Source organism: Pipistrellus hanaki, assembly GCF_964339955.1.
Source record: "Pipistrellus hanaki genome assembly, chromosome: 7".
Lineage (NCBI taxonomy): Eukaryota > Metazoa > Chordata > Mammalia > Chiroptera > Vespertilionidae > Pipistrellus > Pipistrellus hanaki.
Window position 1 is genome coordinate 7,463,733 of NC_140509.1, and position 22,703 is coordinate 7,486,435.

At 57.9% G+C, this 22,703-nt stretch overlaps 1 protein-coding gene across 1 annotated transcript in view; it reads right to left on the reverse strand.

Moving 5' to 3' along the window:
- The window catches only part of CPNE5 (copine 5), an 83,950-nt gene that overhangs the window by 33,223 nt on the left and 28,024 nt on the right, over positions 1-22,703 (reverse strand). The window contains exons 4-10 of the mRNA XM_084890064.1: positions 16,222-16,325; positions 15,720-15,759; positions 15,433-15,509; positions 13,715-13,774; positions 11,737-11,787; positions 11,378-11,441; positions 196-299 (exon numbers count right to left, since the gene is read on the reverse strand). Of these exons, the coding sequence (XP_084746190.1) occupies positions 196-299; positions 11,378-11,441; positions 11,737-11,787; positions 13,715-13,774; positions 15,433-15,509; positions 15,720-15,759; positions 16,222-16,325 (500 nt within the window). The remainder of the gene's footprint in view (positions 1-195; positions 300-11,377; positions 11,442-11,736; positions 11,788-13,714; positions 13,775-15,432; positions 15,510-15,719; positions 15,760-16,221; positions 16,326-22,703) is intronic.

Genomic DNA, 22,703 nt, shown 5'->3' on the forward strand with positions numbered 1-22,703 from the left:
GGTGAGCAGTGGGTCTGCCACTCCCCCACCTCCCACCACCCGCCGCCGCTGAGGCCCCGGAGGGCTCTGCTGGCTTGGCGGCTGCCCCCCCTGGAGCCCCGCCCCCACCCTCCCCAGAGCAGAGCCAGCCGCTCAGGGCGGAGGGGACCCAGCCCGCCGCCCCACCCGGGAAGGGGTGCGTGTGGCCGCACTCACGTTCCGTCCTCGTTGCTCCTGTAGAACACCAGGAACGGGTCAGACTTCCCGAAGAAGTCTTTCTTGTCCAGCTTGTTGGCGCAGAACTGCATCGTGGCAACATCCTGAGGGGAGGGGGGCCGGGTGTGAGGAGGAGGCGGCTGGAGGCGCCCCCCATCCCTGTAGCAGGGGACGTAGCCCAGGCCCTGCAGGCAGGAGGGCCCCAGGCACCGGCTGTCAGAGGGGCGGCAGCTCACACTGCCCGGCACCAGCTAAGGACCAGCCCGGGGCCCACACTCCGAGGGTCTCTTTTCACCTCCGCGCGGCCCACCGTCAGGCCTGGCAGAGAGAGCAGTCTCCCCGAAGCAGGCGGGTTCTGGGGCGAGCTGCCAGGGTGAATCCTGGCCCTGCCGCTCCAGCTGGGAGACCTCAGGCAGGGAGGCCCCTCTGGGAGCCTCAGTTTCCCCTCTCACACAGGCCGATCGCAGGACACCCCCCAAGGGCCGCCGTGAGGACCGATGAGGCGCAGGGTGTGGCGTGCTTGGCAGAGAGCAGGCGCCCACGCCCACACGGCCGGGCCATTCACGGTCTCACTGTTTTACTGAGCAGCTTTGAGAGGGGAGGTGACTAACCCACGGCCGCTCTGCACCGGGCTGCCACCGCCAGCGCCCATGCTCTGCCCAGGCCTCGCTCCCTCTCACACACCGGTGTGGCTCCTACCGTGTTTCCCCGAAAATAAGACATCCTCCGAAAATAAGACGTAGCGCATGGAAAGATAAGACATCCCCTGAAAATAAGACCTAGTGCAACTTTGGGAGAAAAAATTAATATAAGACACTGTCTTATTTTCGGGGAAACAGGGTAGAAGACACGCCAGCTTAGGCCTCACTTCCCCGCCCACGAGCTCAGGAGGGGCACCCACCTCACTCTAAGGCAGTGCGGCCTGCGGCCCAGAGCAGGGAGGACCCCCCAAGTGCACCAGGCAGAGCCCGGGGTTTCTGACTCCGTGGCCAGTTCACGTCCCCGGCAGACCCAACGCTCAGCCCAAATTCAGAGACGGAACTCAGGCCCCGGCTGGCCCGCCGGACCCTCCCCTCACACGGGGACAGGCCGCAGGGCGCTTGGCAAAGACGCCACCGACTCCTCCCCACCCTCCCTGTGTGGCCTCTCTGACCTAATCCCGGTCCGGAGGCCAGAGCTGGGCCCATCCTATACCGGGGCCTGGCCGCCCTCGAGGGGGGCGGGGCTGATGGGAGCCACCCCGCTTCCCCACGCTGCCCCTCTGCGTGAAAAGGAGGTCCCGCCCTGAAACCAGGGTCCTCAGCCCGCGAGGACCACACGGGCGGCAGAGGTGAGGTACAGAGGTGAAGGCGCAGCTTCCCGGCTGGAAGGACAGGCCACGGCGGGGCAGGCACGGGATAAAGGCAGGAACACGGTCACTGCAGCCAGGCCGCTGATTCAGCTCCAGCCTTACCGGCTGTGTGACCCTCGGCCAGTTACCTCTCCGCTCCGTTTCATCTAGGACACATGTGTCAAACACAAGGCCCGCAGGCCAAATCCAGCCTGCCAGGCCTTGCAATGTGGCCCGCACTGCGCTGTCATCACTGCACTCCGCTGTCAGTTTATGACATTGTCAGTTTATGACTGTTCAGTAAACCATTCAGCCCGCGATTTAGGCTGGATTTTAGATTTTGGCCCCTTCTCTGATTGAGTTCGAAACCCCTAATCTAGGAGATGGGGGGCCGGGCGGTCCCACCCCCTATGCTTGTCAATGTGAGCTCAGTGCTGAGAACAGGGGACGGCGCATGCTGAGTGCTATGTGCCTGCAGGCGAATCTGACTGTCTGAACACTCCTCCCCTCCCCCAACACAGTGTGCGTGCGTGCGTGTGTGTGTGTGTGTGTGTGTGTGTATCTGCGGCCTCTGACCCTGCCCCACCTCCACTCCCACCACCTCACACGCCTTCCTTCCAGGACATCTGACCTGCCTTAGAGCAAACACGGAGCCTCCCTCCGTTCACTCACTCTTTCGCTCGCTCACTCATTCATTCCACAAACGTCCATCAGACACCGTCCCTGTGGGCCAGCCGCGGAGCTCACAGCCTTATCACATCTATCCTCAGGACAACCCTGTCCCTTTTCAGAGGAGGGAGCTGGGGTCCGGGCGCTAAGTACCCTGCCCAGGTCACTGGCGGACACTGCAGAGCACTTCCAGGTGTCCGACTGAAGTCAAGCCCGGCCCTTTCTGGCAGCCCCCCTTCCACTCCTCTCCCCCTCTCCGGAGAGCACATACAGCCACGCGACGCTTCCCTGCCCGCCCCAGACTCGGGGAGCCCGGCCGGGGAGGCTGGGCACGGGGCCCCCTGGGACAGAGGCACCCCTGAAGGGCGGAAACATGGCCACACGGAGGGGCCCGGGAATGGCGCTCTCTCACATCCCTCATATCGCCACCGGAGAGGGAGAGGGAGGCTTGGCCGGGGCTCCCAAGGCCCAGAAGCCCAAGGAGTCCCAGGGTCCCCCAAGAGGTGTGGGCTCAGACTGGCAGGGAGGGCGGCTGCCTTACTGAGCACTTCCCAGCGCAGAGCGAAGGACACCTTCTCCGTGTGTTACTGCTGTCGTTCCTCACTGAGTCTCACAAGTGAGCGGAGCAGCCCCTGCGCTCCTTCTGCTGGTGAAGACACAGGCTTTTCGGGCCGTCAAACGCCAAGGCAACACCGGGAACCCCAGGCGGCCGACTTCAGCACTGTCCCCCTCACCCCTGGAGATCGCGCTCCCTAACCCTAAGGCCATCCCCAGCAGGCCCTGCCTCTCCCCGGGAGGCGGCTGGTCCTGCCTCCGGGTGCTCCATCCCACGGCCCCAGGAAAGGAGGCAGCCCAGGGCCCCGGGCTCCTTCCAGCACTAAGTAGATAAACTGTGGGGCCCGTGGATAGAGACATTGTAGGGTCCTTCGTCCAAGAAGCATTAAGAGATTTCAAGACAGTGACAACAGAGCATGAGACCAAGCGCAGGCCCTGGTGCCTGCAGAGGCCGCACAGCCTGGCTCCTCCCCTCAGGGTCACCGGGCGGTGGCATCAGAGACGGGGAGAGAAAACCAGCCCATGATGAGGAGGGGGGGGGGCAGTCCACAGGGAACCAGGGTTCCGCATTCTAGATGGTCCCAGCAGCCCCTCCAGCTCTCTGGGCCTCAGTCTCCTCATCTGTACAGTGACATGCTCAACAGGATGCCCGCCACTGTCCCTTCAAGCCGGAAGGGGCAGTGCCAGTGCCGATGCCAATGCCGTGGGGAGCCCTCTGGGATGAGCAGCAGTGGGGAGGGTGGCAGCTGGAGGGCCAGCACTCAGGGCACAGCCTGGGACCCCGGGCTCCTCCAGCCTCCCCAGGCCACAGCTGGAGGCACATCTGGAAGTCACCTGTGCGACACCTGAACGCACATCAGCGAACTGTACACACAGCCCCGCTGTCACCTAAACACGCATATTTGAAACAACTGCAACCGATGCCACAAAAACCCAGGGGCAAGTGCTCTTATTTGTGCTTCCTAGGAGAACCTCAGGGCCCTGCCAGCTCAGGAAGGGGAATAGAGGATTCGAGAAAAACGAATGCAGAACTTAGTACCAGGCTCCGGGGACCATTCAGTGCCCCCGGGAGGCTGCTGGCCCAGCCGGCACCTGACGGAGAACAGCACGGCGGCACCAAGGCCTCCTGCTGGAACCCCAGCTCCGCTCCTGCCCCGAGCAGCTCGGGCCAGCTCTTAGCCTGAGTCTTCATGTTTCCCTCGGACCAGTGTCCTGAAGCCCTGTGAGCCTGTGGAGAATAAAGGAGAGGGCACGTGCACAGAGCAGCTACAGGACGAGGAGCCAGACCCCGTGCCACTCTCCACCGGCTGAGCCTCAGGAAGCCGCATGTTCCACTGTGGTCCCCCTGGAACGGCCACGTGGTGTGCCGGGCACTCCTTTTACGTCTATTAGCTCATTCCATCCTCTCTACAACCCCACGGGGTGGGTGTAGCTATTATTCCCATTTCTCTTCTTTTTTCTTTTTTAATCCTTACCCAAGGATATGTTTCCATTGGTTTTTAGAGAGAGTGAAAGACAGACAGAAATTTCAATGTGAGAGAAACACATCGATTGGTGGCCTCCTGCACGCGCCCTGACCAGGGCCTGGCCCGGGGAGGAGCCTGCAACCGAGGTACGTGCCCTTGATCAGAATCGAACCTGGGATCCTTAGGTCTGAAGGCCGATGCCCTATCCACTGAGCCCATGAGGACGATCCCCATTTCAAAGGTGGGGGAACCGAGGCGGGAAGCCACACGGAGAGGGAGACGAGAAGCTGGAATTGGAACAGGACAGCCTGGCTCCAGAGATTAATAACAGATCCCAGATGATGGACCCGATGCACCAAGATACGTTTAATTATGCTCTGTAGCCTCCGTTTGAGAAGTCAGGGAAGTGTGAAATCCGTTTTAGAAAGGCCTCCTCCGTGCAGACTAGTTAAAATTAAAAAGAAGGAGACTCAGCTAACTGGAAAAATCCACAGTGAGCCGCACTTCGTTTCCCGCTGACGGCAAATCCGAGCGGCGTGGCCGGGGGCTTGTTTTGTAGCCCAGCCTGGTCCGCCCGCCCTAACCTAACCTCAGCCGGAACAGTGGTCCTATTCGCCAAAAGCCCACTATGCCCGTCTGCATTGCTGCGCTGTTGTCAGCTCCATGGGGATCCAGCAGCCTCTCCGAGGTTTCTGGGCCGGAACCAACCGGTGCGCACCCGCAGGGAGTGCTCGAGGCTGGCACCCCGTTTGTTGTCTGGGGACTGTGCTTTCGAAAGTGGCTCTGACTTATGTCAACAGTCATATGAACAAGGCCTCACCTGCTCCCCTGATGAGGGTTGGTGAATGGATCCACCCTCGATATACGTGTGCGCCCGGGGGAGGCTGAAAAGGGGCAGTAAGGAGGCCTGGGCGGCAGGCTTAGGTGCAGGAAGCCTGGCTGAGGACCACAGTCCCTGCAGGAGCCTTGCCCTCGCCCTGGCCCTGGCCCTCGCCCTGTGGGAGGGGCTCTCAGCACAGGAAATGCTGCTCCCAAAGCAGAAGCCTCCTTGCAGTCGACTGTGGAGAAGATAAAGCAGCTCCTGCAATACATGATTTCCTGCAATTTCTGCCTTTCACCCTATCTTTTTAAAAAACCATAGTACGTTCTTCTTAAGCAGCAGGATTGCCTCAATTTGCATGTTTCTGCATGTTAATGAAGCTGCTGGAAAGAGCAGAGCAAACAGCCTTTCTCTCCTGGGTGGCCTGGCCTACTCCAGCCGTTCGCCCTCCCGGAGCCAGAGCGGGCTGTGGGGGCAGAGGCCAGCGCGTGGGCCGGAGGCTGGGAGAGGGACGGACAGAAGGCTGCTCTGGCCCGGGTCTTGCTGGCAGCCCCGAGGGCCAGAACAGGAATGAGGCCAGTGCAAAATTTACTTTAGGGTGCCCCAAATCTCAGTAATCTAAACAAGATTTTAATGTGATAGAATAAAAAGTAAAATTCAATGCAGAAACCGATGACACAAAAAATATCCAACGTTGAAATAAAGCCATTTTACAAGAGAAGAAACCGAGGCACGGAAAGCTCAAGCGACTCGCCCAGCATCACACCGCCGGTGAACAACGACGTTCTGTCTGGGTCCGGAGCCCAGGTTCCTAACCATTTGGCCCTCTGCTCACACCCTACTCCGGGAAGCACTTCTGAATAAATGGCAGACCAAGGTGACATTTGTCTTCTCTTTAGAATTTGACGGGTTTCCCTAAAATCAGTTCATTGTCTTGTTTAGTCAGAAGAAAAGAAGACAACATTAAAAAATGATACCTGAGCGAACATCAGCCACCGCTCTGAAATGCCGGACTCCCGCAGGAGGAAGTACAACTGGACTTGGGGCTGATATAGGAGGGCTGATGCGTTCCTAGAGGGCTCCAGAGCCCCAACCTGCCAGGTAAGGGGAAGGCTGCAGAAGCAGGACAGCAGGTGCAGGGCCACCAGCAAAGGCCCCATGGGCCATTGGAACACAGAGGGTGGATGACGTTGGTCAAGGAGCCTGGCCTGTCTGTAATGACCACACTGAGGCCACCAGGCTTCTCTCCGACACCTTAACGACCGACTTCTCAAACAGTTCGATCCGTTGCGCATCTGCTGATTAGATCATCCAGAGGCTGAAAAGGAAGATGAGTGACCATCTTCCTTCCCGCTCACTGAGCTGTGTGTCTGGGACACGGACTGAAATCCATCAGTTAAAGTTCAAGGGAGAAAAGATCCGGCTGTGAGGATGTTCGCTGCGGTATTAATTATATTGTTGCCCCTAAGAGGAGAGTCAGTGACTGAGGACCCATCCGTAGAGTAGGGGGATAATATGCAGCTAGCAAATGCATGTTCTCCGAGAATATCTAATGACGGGGGACAATCTGGACACCACATTCTACGACAAATCAAAGAGAACTGGCTTCTACATCCTCCTAATTATGAGGGAAAAGCCGTGTACGTGAGCACCCCGGAAGAAGCCTGAAGGCAATCGTCAGATGTCAGCCCTGATTATCTCCGGGTGATTTTCTCTTCTTTGTCTCTTCCAACTTGTCCATATGAACTTGTTATTTTTTTAGCTTCAGGGAAAATGTTTGTTTGGTTTGGTTTTCTTTCTTTCTTTTTTTCTTTTTTTTTTTTTAAGAACTAGAGAAATGATTTCTAAGACCAAAAAAAAGTCACAAACGAACCTTTAAAAGGGCGATGGTGGAATGCTGGTCACTCACCGTGCAGAACACACAGCTGTGCTAGCCCAGCCCACACGTTCCCTAACCATCCACCTGCAGACTCCCGAGGCTCGGGACACCTGCCTCAGGTCCCTGACTTCCTCTTTCTCCTTCTTATCCTTCTCCCTGCCCCCCAGGGCTCTTCCCACCAGGAGGCCCTGGCTCCCAGAGGGCTGGTTTAAAACCAGGAGAGTTCTCACTCTTTCAGGATTCGGGGCTGCTCGGCTCTCCTGCGGCAGGTCCCACACAACCTCCCACCCACACCCTGGCCTCTCTGACAGTCTCTCCCTGCCCAGGGTCTCAGCACGGGCTGTTATTTTCACCTGGACCCACCCAAATTCCCCCGGTGGCTGCGAGGGCTCCTTCCCGCTCCTGTAGGGACTGTATGCTGGCATTACACAGCGCTGTCCATGGACTTTCCTTCAGAGTCTCGGAGGGCTATAAATAGCCGTGATAAGAAGAGGCCTCGAGCCGCAGGGTTGAGGGTGCTGCTGTTCTGTGACAGCTGGCTGGCATTTCTGTCTCTCTCGCTAAATTGGAAACTCTGGGAGGGCGAGGACGGAGCCGAGCTTATCTGCTGAGATGGAATGAGTGCGGACATGAGCGGGTCTGAGAGTGAGTCACGCCTGCCCGTGTGTGCTCTCTGGCCTGGAACTAAGACCTGGGTGCCCTGCAGGCCCAGGGGGAGCTCCGGGTCCCGGAAGGTGAGCGCGAGGAGCTGCCTGCTCCCTGGGCCGCAGCGCCCCTGCCTCTCCCCAGAGGCCCACCCCTCGCCAGGCCGAAGGCCAGTGGCCCCACGAAGACCACAAAGCCCGTAGCTGCTCCTGGACCGTGGAGGCCCAGGGCTTCGCTGTGGGGGAGGGGAAGACTCCCTGAGGCTTCTGGGTAGAACCCTGCGATCTTAGGCAGGCCACGCCAACCTCTCTGTGCCTGTAAGCTGGGGCCAGCACCCCTGTCCAGCCTGTGGGGGAATCAAACAGACTGTAAACAGAGAGCCCTGGTCTTCTTGTGAGGACGATGCAATCTCGGTCCGTCACCCGGGATAATACCGGCTTTGCTGCTAAACGGTGATTCAGGAGCTTAAGCTCATCCCTGTCAACACCAAGTATCCCTGGCCATTTTAAAAATCAAACGCCAATTGTTGGAGCCGTCCTGGTATTTTGATTCTCGATGAGCAAGGCTTTTCCGCAGCCCACCGAGGTGTGCGGCGAGCACGCCGGTCAGCCCGGAGTCCGCTCTCATCCTCTGCGGGCCCGGCCGCCCACGCGTCCCGGGAGGGGAGGGTTTGTCTGCCTCGGCAGAACGCATTCACCGGAGCAGGAAGCTCCGCTCTGGTGGGAACCCATCTCTCCGCCCCACCCTCTTCCTTTGATCCTCCCACGGAATCGGGAGCTGGAACAGCGGAGGCAAAGCCGCTCAGATGTAATTATTTTAATTCAGCCAGATGCTGGGAATTAGTCTCTTTTCCTCGCACGTATTCTAGGGAAAGACAGGACTCAGCCAAAGATGGCCCGGAGAAAGGAGCAGCGGGCCAGGGAGGGGGCCCCTGTGCTGGAACAGCTCGAATCCAGGAAGCCGCTGCCATCCATCCCTGGATGCAGCCGGGAGGGGGAAGGGGAGGGGCGGAGGGGGTGTCTAATAGGTATTCCATTCAGACTGCTCACCAATCCCAGAAAACTAGACCAAATAACAGCACCCAGCATTCTCTAGAGCTTTAGAATTTCTTTAGAAAGCACTTTCGCTTTTATGACCGTATTGAATTATAGACTAGGCAGGGCGTCCCTGGCTGAGCTGGAAGCCCGGGGGCAAACTGAGGGGAGGCCGCTGGAGCCCAGTCTTTCCCAGGCACCTGGAGAACCAGGGCGGCGCAGTCCGTCTGGAGCCTCCCAGCAGCCCTCTGAGCCCCCGCATACAGGCGGGAAACAGGCTCCGGAGCTTGACCAGAAGCTCTCCTCCATGTCAGCTGGGTTCCTCCCACACACAGGTGTGGTCTCAGCCTCACCTGCCGCTGTGCTTCCTGCTCATTCCGTCACAGGTGGTGATAGGTCACTGTGAGCACCTACTGTGCGCCCGGCCCTCTGCTGGTGGGGACACGGGGGAGGTTGAGGCCTCTGTCAAGCTCCTCCAGACCCACTGAGGGACGCAGACAGGTAGAGAGACCAGCGCCAGCAGTGGCATGTGAGTAGATGTGGTTCTTACTATGGCGCCCTGCTATCCATTGTACCTCATTCTCCAACTGGGACCCCACAGCCTAGAGGTCAAAGACCCGACTCTAGAACCGGACTGCCTGCGTTCAGTCTACTCGGTGGCCACATGACCTTGGGCAGGTCACAAGTTCTCTGCAAAATGAGAACCATAATACATCAGACATTGTAATATACTAGAGGCCCGGCGCATGAAAATTCATGCACTGGAGGGGGGTCCCTCAGCCCGGTCTGCCCCCTCACAGTCTGGGAGCCCTCAGGGGTGGGAGGTGATCAGGGAAGGTGATGCCTCATCACACCTCTGCTACTGCCACTGCTGACAGCACAAGCCTCGGCCAGCCCTGGTTACCTGAGCCTCGGGCAGCTCTGGGCAGCTGGGTAGCCACCATCTGAGGCTTGCCTGCACCCCAGGCCAGCCCTGGGGGCTGGGGAGCTGAGGGGACTGGGGGACTCTGGAGGCAGGTGGACCCGGCCTTGCCGCACACCTGCCATCCTGGGGGTGGGGGGGCTGAGGGGACTGGGCACTGCCATCTTGTGGCTGTGGGCACCTCCATCTTTGGGGGCAGGACAGTCAATTAACATATTCCCTCCTTATTGGCTGTGGGTGCTGCCATATTTTGTGATGGTGTGAGGGTCAATTAGCATATTCCCTCTTTATTGGATAGGATCATGCTACACATTACATTGCATATTATAACACATCAGATAAACAAGAAGATACATGTAATGATTTAGCACAGTGTGTGGTTCAGAATAATCACTCAGTTAATGTTGGCTAACAGTTTACACCTCCATACATACCAGGAGTTCTCAAAGTATGGACCAGACATCCCCCCACCCCCACCCCCACCCCGGAAAGGGGGTCCCTGAGGCAGAAACTATGTTCACAATAATGCTGATAAGATGGAATTTTCTAGAAGTCACCCGACAGTGGCATCACAGCACCTGACTGCAGAGCAGTCCTCACATCGAGCAGACCAAGGAGATGTGCAGGAATTAAAACAAGGCCATTCTTCTCACTAGACGACTTTTGTTTTGGAAAATTGGTTATTTTTCAAACAAGATGTTATTTATGTTAACCAGTATCGGGGTAAACTACTGCTATTCTTAAATACATGAATTCACAATTTAAATTTTTTCTAATCTTAAATAAATACTGGGAGCCAACACACAGTAGTTGCACCCTCTTTGCACGGAGGTCAGGAAACTTGTCTCCGTATCCTTCCAGGCCCCTAACCTGAGCTGGACCTGCCCCCAGGGGGCGGCTCCCAGGTTACTCCAGGCCTGGTCTTGTGCTCACGCTCTTACTGCCCCCACCTTTCCTCCTGGGACCCCTGTTCCTGCCCGGGGCTCCTAATTACCCTAAAGGCATGCCAGCTGGGGTGGTTTGGGGCAGTGAGCCCGGGTTTTAGAGTCAGGCTGACCTGGATATGACCCCTGACTCTACCACTTCCTGTCCTTAAATGGGGGACTTAGCCTTTCTGAGCCTCCATCCCCTCACCCATAAAGTGGGAACAGCAGTGGTATCTGAAACGAGGACTGCTCAGGAGCAGAGGTAACTTGTGTAAAATACCTGTCACTTGGCAAATGATATTGTTTCACCATTGTCACCAGCCATCGGGTCCAAGCCCCTTCGGCTGTGTCCACCACTGCTTCTCACAGCCGCACTCAACAAAACCACAGCTGCCCGGGACTGAGACTGCTTCCCAGCGCGCATGCACATGCACACACGTGCACACACAGGCACACACATGCATGCACACACCCGCACATACACCAAGCACACTAGTATACATGCATGCACACCCCCACACACGCACGCACTCTCACACATACACCCCTACCACACGCCCTCACTCTCATCCCATGCAGGGCGTCCCTGCTCCAGAGCTAACGTGGAAAAGGACAATGAATGCCGAGCGCCCAGGCTCTGAGACGGAAAGGCCCCCCTGCTGCAGGGCTGGCGCCAGGGCAGTCCTGGCTCCGGCACGAGTGGTGCCATGACGGGGAGAGGGAGGAGGCCTGGCGGGAGCGGGGGCAGGGCTCTGCTGCTGACGGCCTCCGTGAGGTAAACAAGGAAAGTCAGCCCTCCAGCTCGCTGTTCGGGAATTCTGGGAGAGGGACGACTGAGGAGCCCTGTCTGCCTGTTCCCTCCAGGCCCACAGGGTCCCCTCCATCCCACCCACCCCACCCCCACCCGGGCCTGCCCTGCAGGCCTCTGCCACTCACCCGGCAGTTGCTGAGCTCCTCGGCCGACAGGATGATGGTGCCGCACTTCTTCCCTGGGCCACCGCTGGGAGGGGAGATGGTGAGAGGATGGAGAGCCGGACAAAGACAGAAACCAAAGCCTGAGCACGTCCTGAGCCACCCTCCTCATCTTCCCACCCCACCCCCCAGCAGGTCTGCCAGACACACACACACACACACACACACACACACCCCGCCCCAGAAGACGGAGTCTCCGGAAACACGGTGCAGGGCGCCCAGGGCCCTGCTTCCGGGGCCAGGCCCAGGCCTGAGCTGCCGCCCCGCTCCCAGCGGGAAATCTGCACGGCCAGTCCTAGAACCAGGAAAGCATCCCCACTCACCCGGACGCCTCCAGGCCCGTGCTTCTCAGACCTTCCATCCAGAGACCGCTTCTGTGGGCAAAGGCCTTGTGGGCAGCCATCCCCCCTCCACGCCGCTGACCCCGGAATCCAGAACGTCCCAGCTCTGAGCGCTGATTCATCTCAGGAGAGCAGCAACAGGGCTGGCATGCCCTTGGGGGAGCGTGCCCAGCCTTCCTCCCATGACCGCCTCCCTGGACCAACCAGGCTGGGGTCTCTGTCCCAGAGAGACCCTGGGGAGGTCGGTCCACCCAGCGAATCTCCTCCAGGAGAGCAAGTTCCCAGGGAACCTGACCAGCACCGCCTGCCTCCTTGTATCCAGGAGGGACCCCTCCCACCAGCACCAGCCGATCCCATCCAGCTTTTGGGACTAACAGGGGTCCCAGTGCGGCCAGGGGCCCTCGGGAAGAAAATGTCACATTGCCCAGCAGCTGCATGACTTTGGGCTCATGACTGTACCTTTGTGAGCCTCAGTTTCTTTACCTGTACAATGGGTATGATTATAGCATCCGTTTTACTAGTGAGCATGCACACACAGGCCTGGCACAGAGAAGGACCTCAAGGAGCATCATTTCTCTCCCTACCCCTCTTTCCTTTACATCCGAGGTTCTCAAAGTGTGTTCCACAGTGAGCGTGCTGGTGGCCCCACACTTCAGGCCAGCCGCAGGGCCACCAGCACACTGCCTGTGGAACACACTTTGAGAACCACGGATGGAGCTCTTCCTCGCAGCGATTCTCAGAGGGAGGGGCCTTCACACAGAGGAGGCAGGGGAAGCGGGGAGTGGGTCTGATCAGCCGGCCTCGATCTCTCTATATCAGGGGAGCAGGTGCCACTCTGGAGGTTCCCCTGCCGCAGGCAGGTGGCAGTGCCTGCCAGCTTGTCCCCTTAGACAGGCAGCTGGACTGGGTGCCCCCTGTCTGGCTCTTCCTGGTGGCAGAGAGATGATTTGTGGACCAGGCGATAAAACCCTCACACCAGCCCCCTCGCCCAGCGCCTCTCCATCTGTCCCTCTGGTCTCTGAGCCCCTCTCCTATTTCCCGTCTTTCCTCACCTCTCCAGCCCTGCTCCACCTGCTCGGCCTTCCCTTCTGCCTCTCCTCCCCCTTCCCTCTGGTCTTTCTCACACACCCCCTCCCACCCTCTCCGTGTCTCTCTCTGGCTCTGGCTCTCTTTCTATTTGCTGCTTCTCTGCTCCCGTATCAATCAGCATCCACACCCTCCTGGGCTGTGAGCCCCCTGGGCCCCTGGAGGCCCCTCTCCCACATCCAGCTGGTCTGCTGGCCAATCAGCTGTGGAGACCCCAGCCCTGGGAGCCCGCCGCAAGCTCTGCTCTCTCAGCCGGTGCTCATCCTCCGGACGCACCTCCAGGCTGGACCCCAAGCCCAGCTCCCTCCCCTGCCCCCTCCCTCCTACCAGGAGGGGAGAGGGGAGGAGCGGGGAGGGTCTGCGTGAGGCCAGCCAAAAGCAGAGGCCAGAGCGGAGGCTGGAGGCTGGCTGCTACAGCTGATGAGCAAGCGCAGACAGTGAGGATTTGCTGAAGTTACTGAGAGGAGCCTGAGATCCAGCAGTGGGAGCCGTGGAGAGGGGAGGGAGAGGGGCGGGGACGGGAGAAGAGAGACAGAGGGGGACAGAGGAGGGTGCCTGGTGAGAGGAAACCAGGCCAGAGAGAGGAAGGGAAGGGAAAGTGCCCGGCCCCTCTGACTCCTGTTAACAACCCCGACATCTGGGCCCCACGCTGCTCACAGAAGTCCCGGGAGCCACTGGGGCTCCAGCCTGGATGGGGCAGGGCCAGCTGCAGAGTGGCCCAACGGGCCCGAGTCCGTGAGGACAGCCGGGCCCTCTGTTCCCGGCCAGGCTGAGTGCACGCTGGCGGGAGTGGGACAGGGCCAGGACCCAGGGGCCCCTCTGCAGAGCTGGCGGAAGGTCTGAGGACTCCGGCCAGAGAGGCGTGGGGACCTACCCGCTGGACACGGCCGGCATGGGTTTGCCCGTCCTGGAGTTCAGGCTGAACGCTGCTATCCTGTGCGGAGAGGAAGAGAGAGCGGTCGTGGGCCAAGCCGCCTGTCCTGAGAGGCCAGAGCACGTGGCATCTGGGTTCTTGGAGACAGGTTTCTGTCCTGGATCAGTCATCAAAGTGGGACCAAAAGGCACAGGTCTTCTTCCCAAACCTTGTTGTGAACTTCTGGATAACGCCACCTCGGGGGTTCTCAAAGTGGGGTTCCGGGCCGGAGCATCAGCACCGCCTGGCCCTGTGGCTCTGAGGCTCTGTGGGGAGGAGCCCTCCAGGGGGTGCGAGGCCCCTGTGGCCTGAGGACCACTGCACACCTCCTTGAGCCCAGGGCACAGGCTGCGGAGCGGGGAAGTGCTGAGGGGCCCGCGGGGTCACAGAGCAAAGCTGTCCGGCCCAGAGCAGAGGCCTGGTCATCGGGAGCTGCCCACAGGCCGGGCCACGACAGCCAGTGCCCTTAGGCCCTGGACCCTTCGGCGGATAAAAGAGGTTCATTCCTCCAGCAACACCAAACATCTCCCAGCCCCCACGCTTTAGATCTGCTGCCCCTGAAGGCACAGCTCCCAGTCCCCTCCCAGCCAGGTCTCCCTCAGTCCCCCCACTGCGCCCTTCCCCTGAGGTGGACCGGGTGACGGCGGGTAGAAACCTGACACGAGAGACTCAGGCCGTGGGGAGCAGAGTGGGGCAGACACACACCCACTCCTGGGTTCCCGCATTCTATAAGCTCCAGAGCCCCCCTAGCCTGGGTTTGCTCCGTTTCCAATAACTGAGAGCTATCATTATTTCCTGTGAGCCCAGAGGAGGAGGCCTTTTGGGGGATGGGGAGGCCTTTCTGGGGGCCCTGAAGTTACCACATAGTTACTGGGGAGTCAGACGAGGGCCTTGGAGACACACACACATACACACACACACACACATACACACACACACATACACACACACACACACTCATAACCACAGGTTCTGCAATTACTGATCATGTGAGGGGCCCACAGCCAGTGTGGACTTGGCAGAGGCAAGTTGGGGGCTAATGCCCCACCCAGCCTGATCCCCTTTTCCTGCCCCTCCTGCCCATGACCTGGGTGCTTAGACCAGTTTTCAGGCCTCTCTTGCCTGGGCTCTGCTCCTGGGGTTTCCTGAGAAATGGGGACCAGAGGGGTCACCCCCGCCACCGGGCCACCCTCAGACGGCACCGGGAGAAGCCGTGGGCCTCCATCCCAGAGCCTGCTCAGAATAATGGCTTCCCCTGCAAGCACTTAAAGCCCTTTAATGCAGGCCGTCGGGGCAGCGTGGGATGGGTCGGCCTCCCTGCGCCCAGCTCCCACCAAGAGTGAACAATCTGAGGAGCGTCGATGTGCGTAGAACCCTCCGTTCAAACAAGCCCCAGCTCTCCCCTCCTGGCTGTGTGGCCTTGGACAACTTACGCCCCCTCTCTGGGCTTTGGTCTCTTCCCCTCTACAAGGGGACAGCACCTCAGGGCCATCCTAGCAATAAGGGGCTCTAACAACCAGCTGGGGTCCCTCCTAGGTAACTGGCTAAAAGCCCTGCAAGGGGCGGGCCCATGGGGCCTCTGACTCCCGCCCCTCCTCGCAGCCTGCCCTCCACAGGGCTGGGCAGGAAGTTGTCACTGAAGAAGGAACCCAAACAGGCCCCCTCTCCTCTACACTTACGTGAGGGGCTTCTCCAGGCGGCTCCCGGGGGACCCCACAATCTCTCCGAGGGTGCAGAAGGCCTGGCCCAGGAAATCCTGCACATCGGGGTACAGAAAAGACCAGTGTCGCCCGCTCTGCTCACAGCCATCTAGCAACCCCCCACCTCCCAACCCCCGCCAGAAGTGCGATGGCTCTGAAAGGACAGGGCCGCGGCAGACACACTCTGTCACGGGGAAGCAGGGCTGGCTCAGACGTGGCATTTAAGGGCCTTGCAAAACCGCTGGGCAGTGACAGGTGAGACTCACGTGTTTGGATAAGTCTGGGCTCTTCGAGTCAACGTCGTATCTGCAGGAAACACACAGGTGGTGGAGGGGTCCTGCCAGCCCGGTCCCGGAAGGACCCCTGCACCCAGAACACAGCTCTGGCCCCAGGAGAGCTTGGGTGGGGAGAGGCCAATTGGTCCTCCCTGTCTCCTGGGGAGAAGGGGCTGCCAGACTGGAGCTAGGCTTGTCCCCACGATCTCTCCTCACCCTCCACCCCCTTCTGCCTCCAGGTCAGTGCCTCCCACTTAACTGAAAACCATGGGGGTGTTTTGTCCCCACCCCCCCACCCCCCCCCCGTCCCTCCTCTCCCGATGAGGCTGGACTCCAGCTAACAGTCACTTTTATTCCAGGCCAACCCGGGCCTCCTCTAACACCACTGCCCCCCTTCCCTGGAAAGGGGACCCCCTGCCCAACCATAGGCCCTGCGGACCCCTCCCTCCCCGCCTCCTCCCCAGCTCCCGCCTCAGCACCCGCGTCCACTCACAGGTCGAAGCGGAGGTTCTGCTTCTCCTCGAAGAAGTAGTCCACGATGAACTTGCGCACGAAGTCGGGGTTGAGAGTGTTGTCGATGACCTCGGTGCGTCCGAACTGCAAGAGGAGACGGGGCATGGGCCCGGGGCCAGGCTGGCAGTGCAGGGAGCCCTGGGTTCGGAGCCTCGGATCTGGCCCTGTGCCTGCCTTGTGACCACCCTCCATCCCTGACTGATTCCGGTTAGGGGTGCCCTCCTTTGAGGCTCCCAAGTCAATGCCAGGGCGGAGACAGGGACTGTGGGATGAGATTCCCCTCCTGGCATCCACGCCCTTGCGTAATCCCTCCCCTTGAATGAGGGCTGGACTGAGTGGCTCACTTCTAATGAACAGACCAGAGTACAAGTCACTTCCAAGATTATGCTATAAAGGGCTGTGACTTCCATCTTGGGCAGCCTCTCTTGAGGAAGGCAGCTGCCGTGGTGTGAGCTGCCCTGCGGAGAGGCCCACGGGATAAGGAATGAATGACAGCCAACCCACCCCTAAGAATCGGAATCCTACCGACAACCACCGACAACTTAGAAGTGGCCCCTGCCCCAGCTGAACCTGTGATGACTGAGGCTCTGGTCAACAGCCCCGACGATGGCCTGGTGAGGTAGAGGACCCCACAAAGCAGCCCCCAGACTCATGACCCTACTGTGTCAGTGGCTAATCCCTGGGCTCGTTTGTTACACAGCGGTAGGTAACTAATACACAGACTTGACTTTCTTGGTATCCCCTGCAGCATGTACGCTAGAATTTTTCACATATTGGACATTCAACAATTGAATCTCCTTAAACTCCCCCAAATGTTGCAGGCAATTCACTCCCAATTTCTGGGCACCTGGATCACTGGGAGGGTTTGTGAAAACAAGATCAGGCCTCACTCCCAGAGGTTCCGACTCAATAGGTTTAGGGTGACGCCTGAGAATCTGCATTTCCAAAAAAAACCCCAAACACGCAGGTGATGCTGCCAGTGCAGGGACCGCCCTTTGAGAACCCCGGAGAGTGACACTGTGGAACACGGGGCCCTGAGTTCCCAGGAGTCTTACAGGCCTGGGAGGAGGGCAGTGTGGGCTGAGCCCAAGCCATCAATTCCATCAAAGCAGCTCTTGCATCTGTTCATTTTTTGTGAGATTTTGTTTCAAAAAGGGTCGAAGATAAAGATAGAGATAGAGATAGAGATAGAGATAGAGATAGAGATGGAGATGGAGATAAAGATAAAGATAAAGATAAAGACAAAGCGCAGGAGCCCGTACTTCACCCCCCATGACTGGAGGGCACTCTCCTGGACCATGGCCTTGGCCAGGACTCGCCATTCTCTCATCTTGACCACTGCCCCCTATTGGTCACCATGTGGGCCAATGGCTGCTGTGTGAAGACTCCGCTCCCGCAAGTCCTGCTCTCCAATGCCCACCCCTCCCCGCTGCTCCCACAATCTTCTCCCGTCCCCATCGCTGCCCTTACCACACCCCTGACATAATCTACGGAGTCTCGTTCCACCCCTGACTGAGCTGCTCAAGCAGCAGAAGGACCAGGTTCTCCTCATCCCTGCAGCCCAGAGCCCAGCGCTGCTCAGCAGTCACACACTCACACTGCAGAGATTACAGCACCAGGAACTGTGTTAGACATGATGGAATCGTCCTGCGGTAGACTTTCCCCATGTTATTGATGAGAAAACAAAAGCACGGAAACGCTAAGTCATCTGTCCAGGGTCACACAGCGCCTGATCTTTGACTTCAAGGCGCAAACCCAGGCCTTCTGGCCACGCTCTCTAAGCCACGTTGCACGGAGGGGCCAGGGCAGCAGGAGGGCACTGCTCCGGCGGCTGGCACACATAGGCACTCAGGAATTGTTGAATGAAGTAAGGCTGAGTGAGGAAATGGGTGAGTGGGTTTGAGTCCTGACTTCAGCACCAGCTAATTGTGGACTTGGTGATCAGAGCCTGTGAAAGCCTGTTTCCTCAGCAGAAGGTGGAGAATACTACTTGTCTTGCTCACTTCTTAAACTTATCCCATCAGTGCAGTCACCAATTGAATGGACAGTGGTGAAGCACTTGTTACGGCCCAGGCATGTGCTGGGTGCTGAGCTGCAAACATAAATGGGAGGCGAACCCTGCACTCAGGGGCTTCTCTGTCATCGGTGGGACAATTCATAGACAAAGACGGACAATACAGAGTTCTGACAGCCGCTTGTGAGGCCTATGGCAGGCCCTCCCCTGCGGCTGCAGGAGAACCGCTGGGGAAGTGTGAGATACGGAAACGTGCAGAGAAGCAGGAGCCTGGGGCCTCCTCTCCACACACACGTCTGACTTCATAGGAGTCCGCACCTTCCATCATCTATGTCAACAGTGTTTCCCAAACTTTTGACATATGTGTACCCCTTCTATAATTTTCGTAACGCTGAGAACCCCTCGTACTCATGAGAACATAGAATTAGGCGCAGCTAAGCACGGTGCAGTGCATATCCCCACCAAACTCCGGTGCAATGCATACCCCCACCAAACTCTTCCTGTACCTTGGGGGTACGCGTCCCACACTTTGAGAAACACTGATCTATGAGATACCTCACAGATCAATAATTGCAGAAGACGTAGAGTAATGCACTGGTTCTTGTCCGAAGAAAACCAAGTAAATTTAATAAGGTGGTATGCAATTGCTTATTTGATTATTGCCCTCTGGCTCCTGACCAGCATTGCCTCTATTTATAAATTCTTTTCAGCATTCCTGACTGGCCATATGCATATGTTATTTGAATTACCAGTAAGTCCTCACTTCACATCATTGATGGGTCCTGTGCCTTTAAGAGAGATGATGCATAATGAAACTCATTTTGCCACAGGCTAATGGGTGTAAACAAGAGTTGCGTTCCCATGGCACCTCACCAAGATGACCACAAAATGACACTGAAAAGGGACCTCGGTTGAGGACCTGCTGTGTTTGAACCAGTTACAGCTCTTACTGGTTCCCTCATTAATTAACGAGTTAAATCATTGTCATGTGTTCATTTTATACTTGTATGGGGTTAATGATTTTACTTTTTTTTTTTTTTTTAATGTATCCTTTAATAGGAGCTTTTTTAAAACACCCATACTCAAGCCCCACCACAGACAGATTAAGCCCAGCTCTCCGTGGGTGGGGCCTGAATGACCGTTTTTAAAGTTTCCTTGGTGATTCTAATGTGCAGCTGGAGCTGAGCACCAGCCGGAGGATGGAAGAAAACGGACACTTACTGAGCCTCCACTGAAGTTCCGCAGACAAGCAGGTCATTATCCTGTTTGATTCCCACAACGACCCTGTGAGTTCTGTATTGCCCATTGTACAAGTGAGGAGATGGAGACTCAGGGAGGCGTAGTGACTTGCCCAAGTCCACAGAGGTAGGCAGAGCTGGGATCGAAACCCAGGTATGTCTATCTCCAAAGGCCATTATACAGGGGCAGGCAAAAGTAGGTTTACAGTTGCAAGTCCCTGAAACAGTTTATTGTTGTATGACTATAAACTAGAGGCCTGGTGCATGAAAATTCATGCACTGGAGAGGGCGTCCCTCAGCTTGGCCTGCCCCCCCCCCCCCCCCAGTCTGGGATCCCTCAGGGGTGGGAAGCAACTTAACAATCAGTGGAAGGTGATGCCCCATCACACTTCTGCTGCTGCCACTGCTGGCAGTGCAAGCCTCAGCCAGCCCTGGTTACCTGAGCCTCGGACGGCCCTGGGCGGCTGGGGAGCTGAGGGGACTGGGAGACTCCAGAGGCAGGTGGGAAGAGTGGCCGGGCCCACCTGGGGGTGTGTGGGCCACCCCAGTGGGGCTGAGGGGACTGGGCACCGCCATCTTGTGGCTGTGGGTGCCGCCACCTTTTGAGGGCATGATAGTCAATTAGCATATTCCCTCCTTATTGGCTGTGGGGGCTGCCATCTTTGAAGGCAGGGCAGTCAATTAGCATATTCCCTCCTTATTGGCTGTGAGTACCACCATCTTTGCAATGGTATGAGGGTCAATTAGCATATTCCCTCTTTATTAGATAGGATTATTGTAACATTTTCTATAGGAACAACTGTAAATCTACTTTTGCCCACCCCTGTATTTTTTTTTATTTCATCTAACTGGCAGGAGCCTTCAAGCATTATAAAAACCAAATAAAGATGAGTTTTACATCACAGGCATTGACAGAAGCCCCACTATGTGCAAGGCAGCCGGGAGGACTTTGAGTTGGATAAGACTGGGTTCCTGCCCCATCACCTAAACTCAATCTAACTCTTATAATGTCTAACCCTTGTTCCAAAAGAGTTCCTGCATTCGCCTCTCCTGCTCTTTCCAATTCTTAATACCTCCTGTCTTCAGACAAAATGAAAATTTTCCTAATGGTAGAATCTCCAGTAAACACCCGGGTCCAAGAGAATCCTGTGAAACTGGGCCATTCCTCTCCCTCAGGGCATCGCAGCCTCCCTCAGACACCTGTGAACCCTCCCCCGCTCCCCACCCCCAAGCAGGACTCTGGATAAGCCCCAGTGCAGACGGCACCCGCATTCTTTGTGCACCCCTGTCTCCGCCAGCAGGGAAAACACCCATTAGGGGAGATGACAGCTGCTTTTAAAATGGCACTTGAAGCTGCAGTGGAGGGGAATTCCCTGGAGATGGATCTGCTGCTGGAGAAGAAAATGGAGTTCCCCTGGAAACAGGACAGGGGGGGTGGGGGGGGGCACGCCAAGGGCCCCGCTATCTCGGGGGCGGGCGGGGGCGGTGAGCCAGGCCTGGCAGTGATGGATTGCCGGGACGCGGGGGTAATTAACATGGGCCCTGGCACAGAGGCCTGTGCGAGCTGCAGCCCAGGGACTTCCTGAAGATGGTTTACAGCTTTCATTACTTGAGCTCATAACAAAGGAAATACATGCGAAAACTTGGGTTTTTTAAAATCCGGAAGCCACCAGGCCGCTATCAGGCCCAATTTACACCCTATTAGTGCTGGTAGGAACACAACTGAACTGATGTTCCAAGAGCTCAGTGTGGCTGCATGCCACCCCACAGGGGAGGGCTGGGTTTTCCAGCAGGAAGGGCCTTGGAGGTAGGAGGTGTTGGCAGGGAGAAGCACACAAGGCATGTGGTCTGAGCACTTAGGAAGGAGGGGAGGGTGGGTTCACCCCTCACCCCCCGGGCACAGAGCCGAGCTCGTCCCGAACACGTCCAGCTCCTCAGAAACACCGGTCCCTCCTCCCGGTCCACACTCCGGGTCTGAGGGCATGAGGGGCCCCACACTGCTCACAGTCCGGGGGCACAGGCCGCCAAGCCCCGTAGTACAGGAACGCTCAGACCCACAAAGCCGGAGACGCCCCAAATCTTTGTTTAACCAAGTGAGTCTGATGCAGGGGGCCTGAGAGTCTGTGTGTGTAAATCAAGGAGGTGTGGGGGCCTCCCTGACCTCAGGGGCGGGGACAGTCCCCAGGGGGAGAAAGAGAGAAAATACAAATGAGAAAAGAGCCTGGAAATCCGGCATTCACCCTCTGAGCAGCTCACTTCTGTCCGCAGCGATGACACCAGTGGGAGCCCTGACACGCCCTGAAGACGCTCTGAGGGCTCCGGAACTCCTGCCTGAGCCGGGGAGCAGCAGTTAAGCAGCATTAATTACATGTCATCGGTCCAGCCAGACCCACAGCGGGGAGGCCGACCTGAAACATCTCTGATAACTAAATTAAAGGGCTCCCAGGAGCTCCGCCTCAATGTCAGAGAATTAGGGTTTATGGGGGCGGGAGGGCAGCTGTCCTTCTGAATTGCCCTGGGACAAGGGCCAGTGCAGGACTGAGAGAGAACCCAGGCCGTGCAAGGGAGACAGACAAGCCGCCACCAGGAAACCGGTCACCTCCCAACATCCGCCTCCACCCCTGCCACTTCCCAGAGCCAGGGTGGTGCGGAGGGGCAGCCGGGCCAGGGCCCCGGGCCCCCACTGCCCACAGCCTGTCGCTCACTGTCTACGTGAGACCACGTGGAGCTCCTGAGAGGCGGCAAGTCCTCGTCACAGAGCGAACCGTCCCTGCTCCCGAGGGAGGGGAAGGGACTGTGCTCAGAGCCCTGTGCCGCGCCTGCTGCAGAGTCGGCCTCTAGCACCGGTAATAACCTGTAATAGCTGCCCTACTGTGTGCCAGCTACCAAGTGCTTCCCATATATCAGCTCACTTCATCTTCACAACAATCTTACAAGGCTGTACTCTCATTATTCCATTTTACAGATAAATTAACTGAGATAAAACTCAGAGGCACTGAGTGCCTTGCCCACCGTCACACAGCAAGTGAGGGGCAGGGAGAGGAGGTGAGCCCAGGCAGGTGTCGCTCCCACTCACCGAGGAGCTGAGGTGGTCTCTCACCACGAAGAGTTAACACTCTGCGTGAGGCTGGAACTACGCCCCGCCAGTCCCATGCACAGTGTGCGGCCGCCCGGCCTCTGGCCTTCTTGGTGCCCACGGGGCCTTCCGCC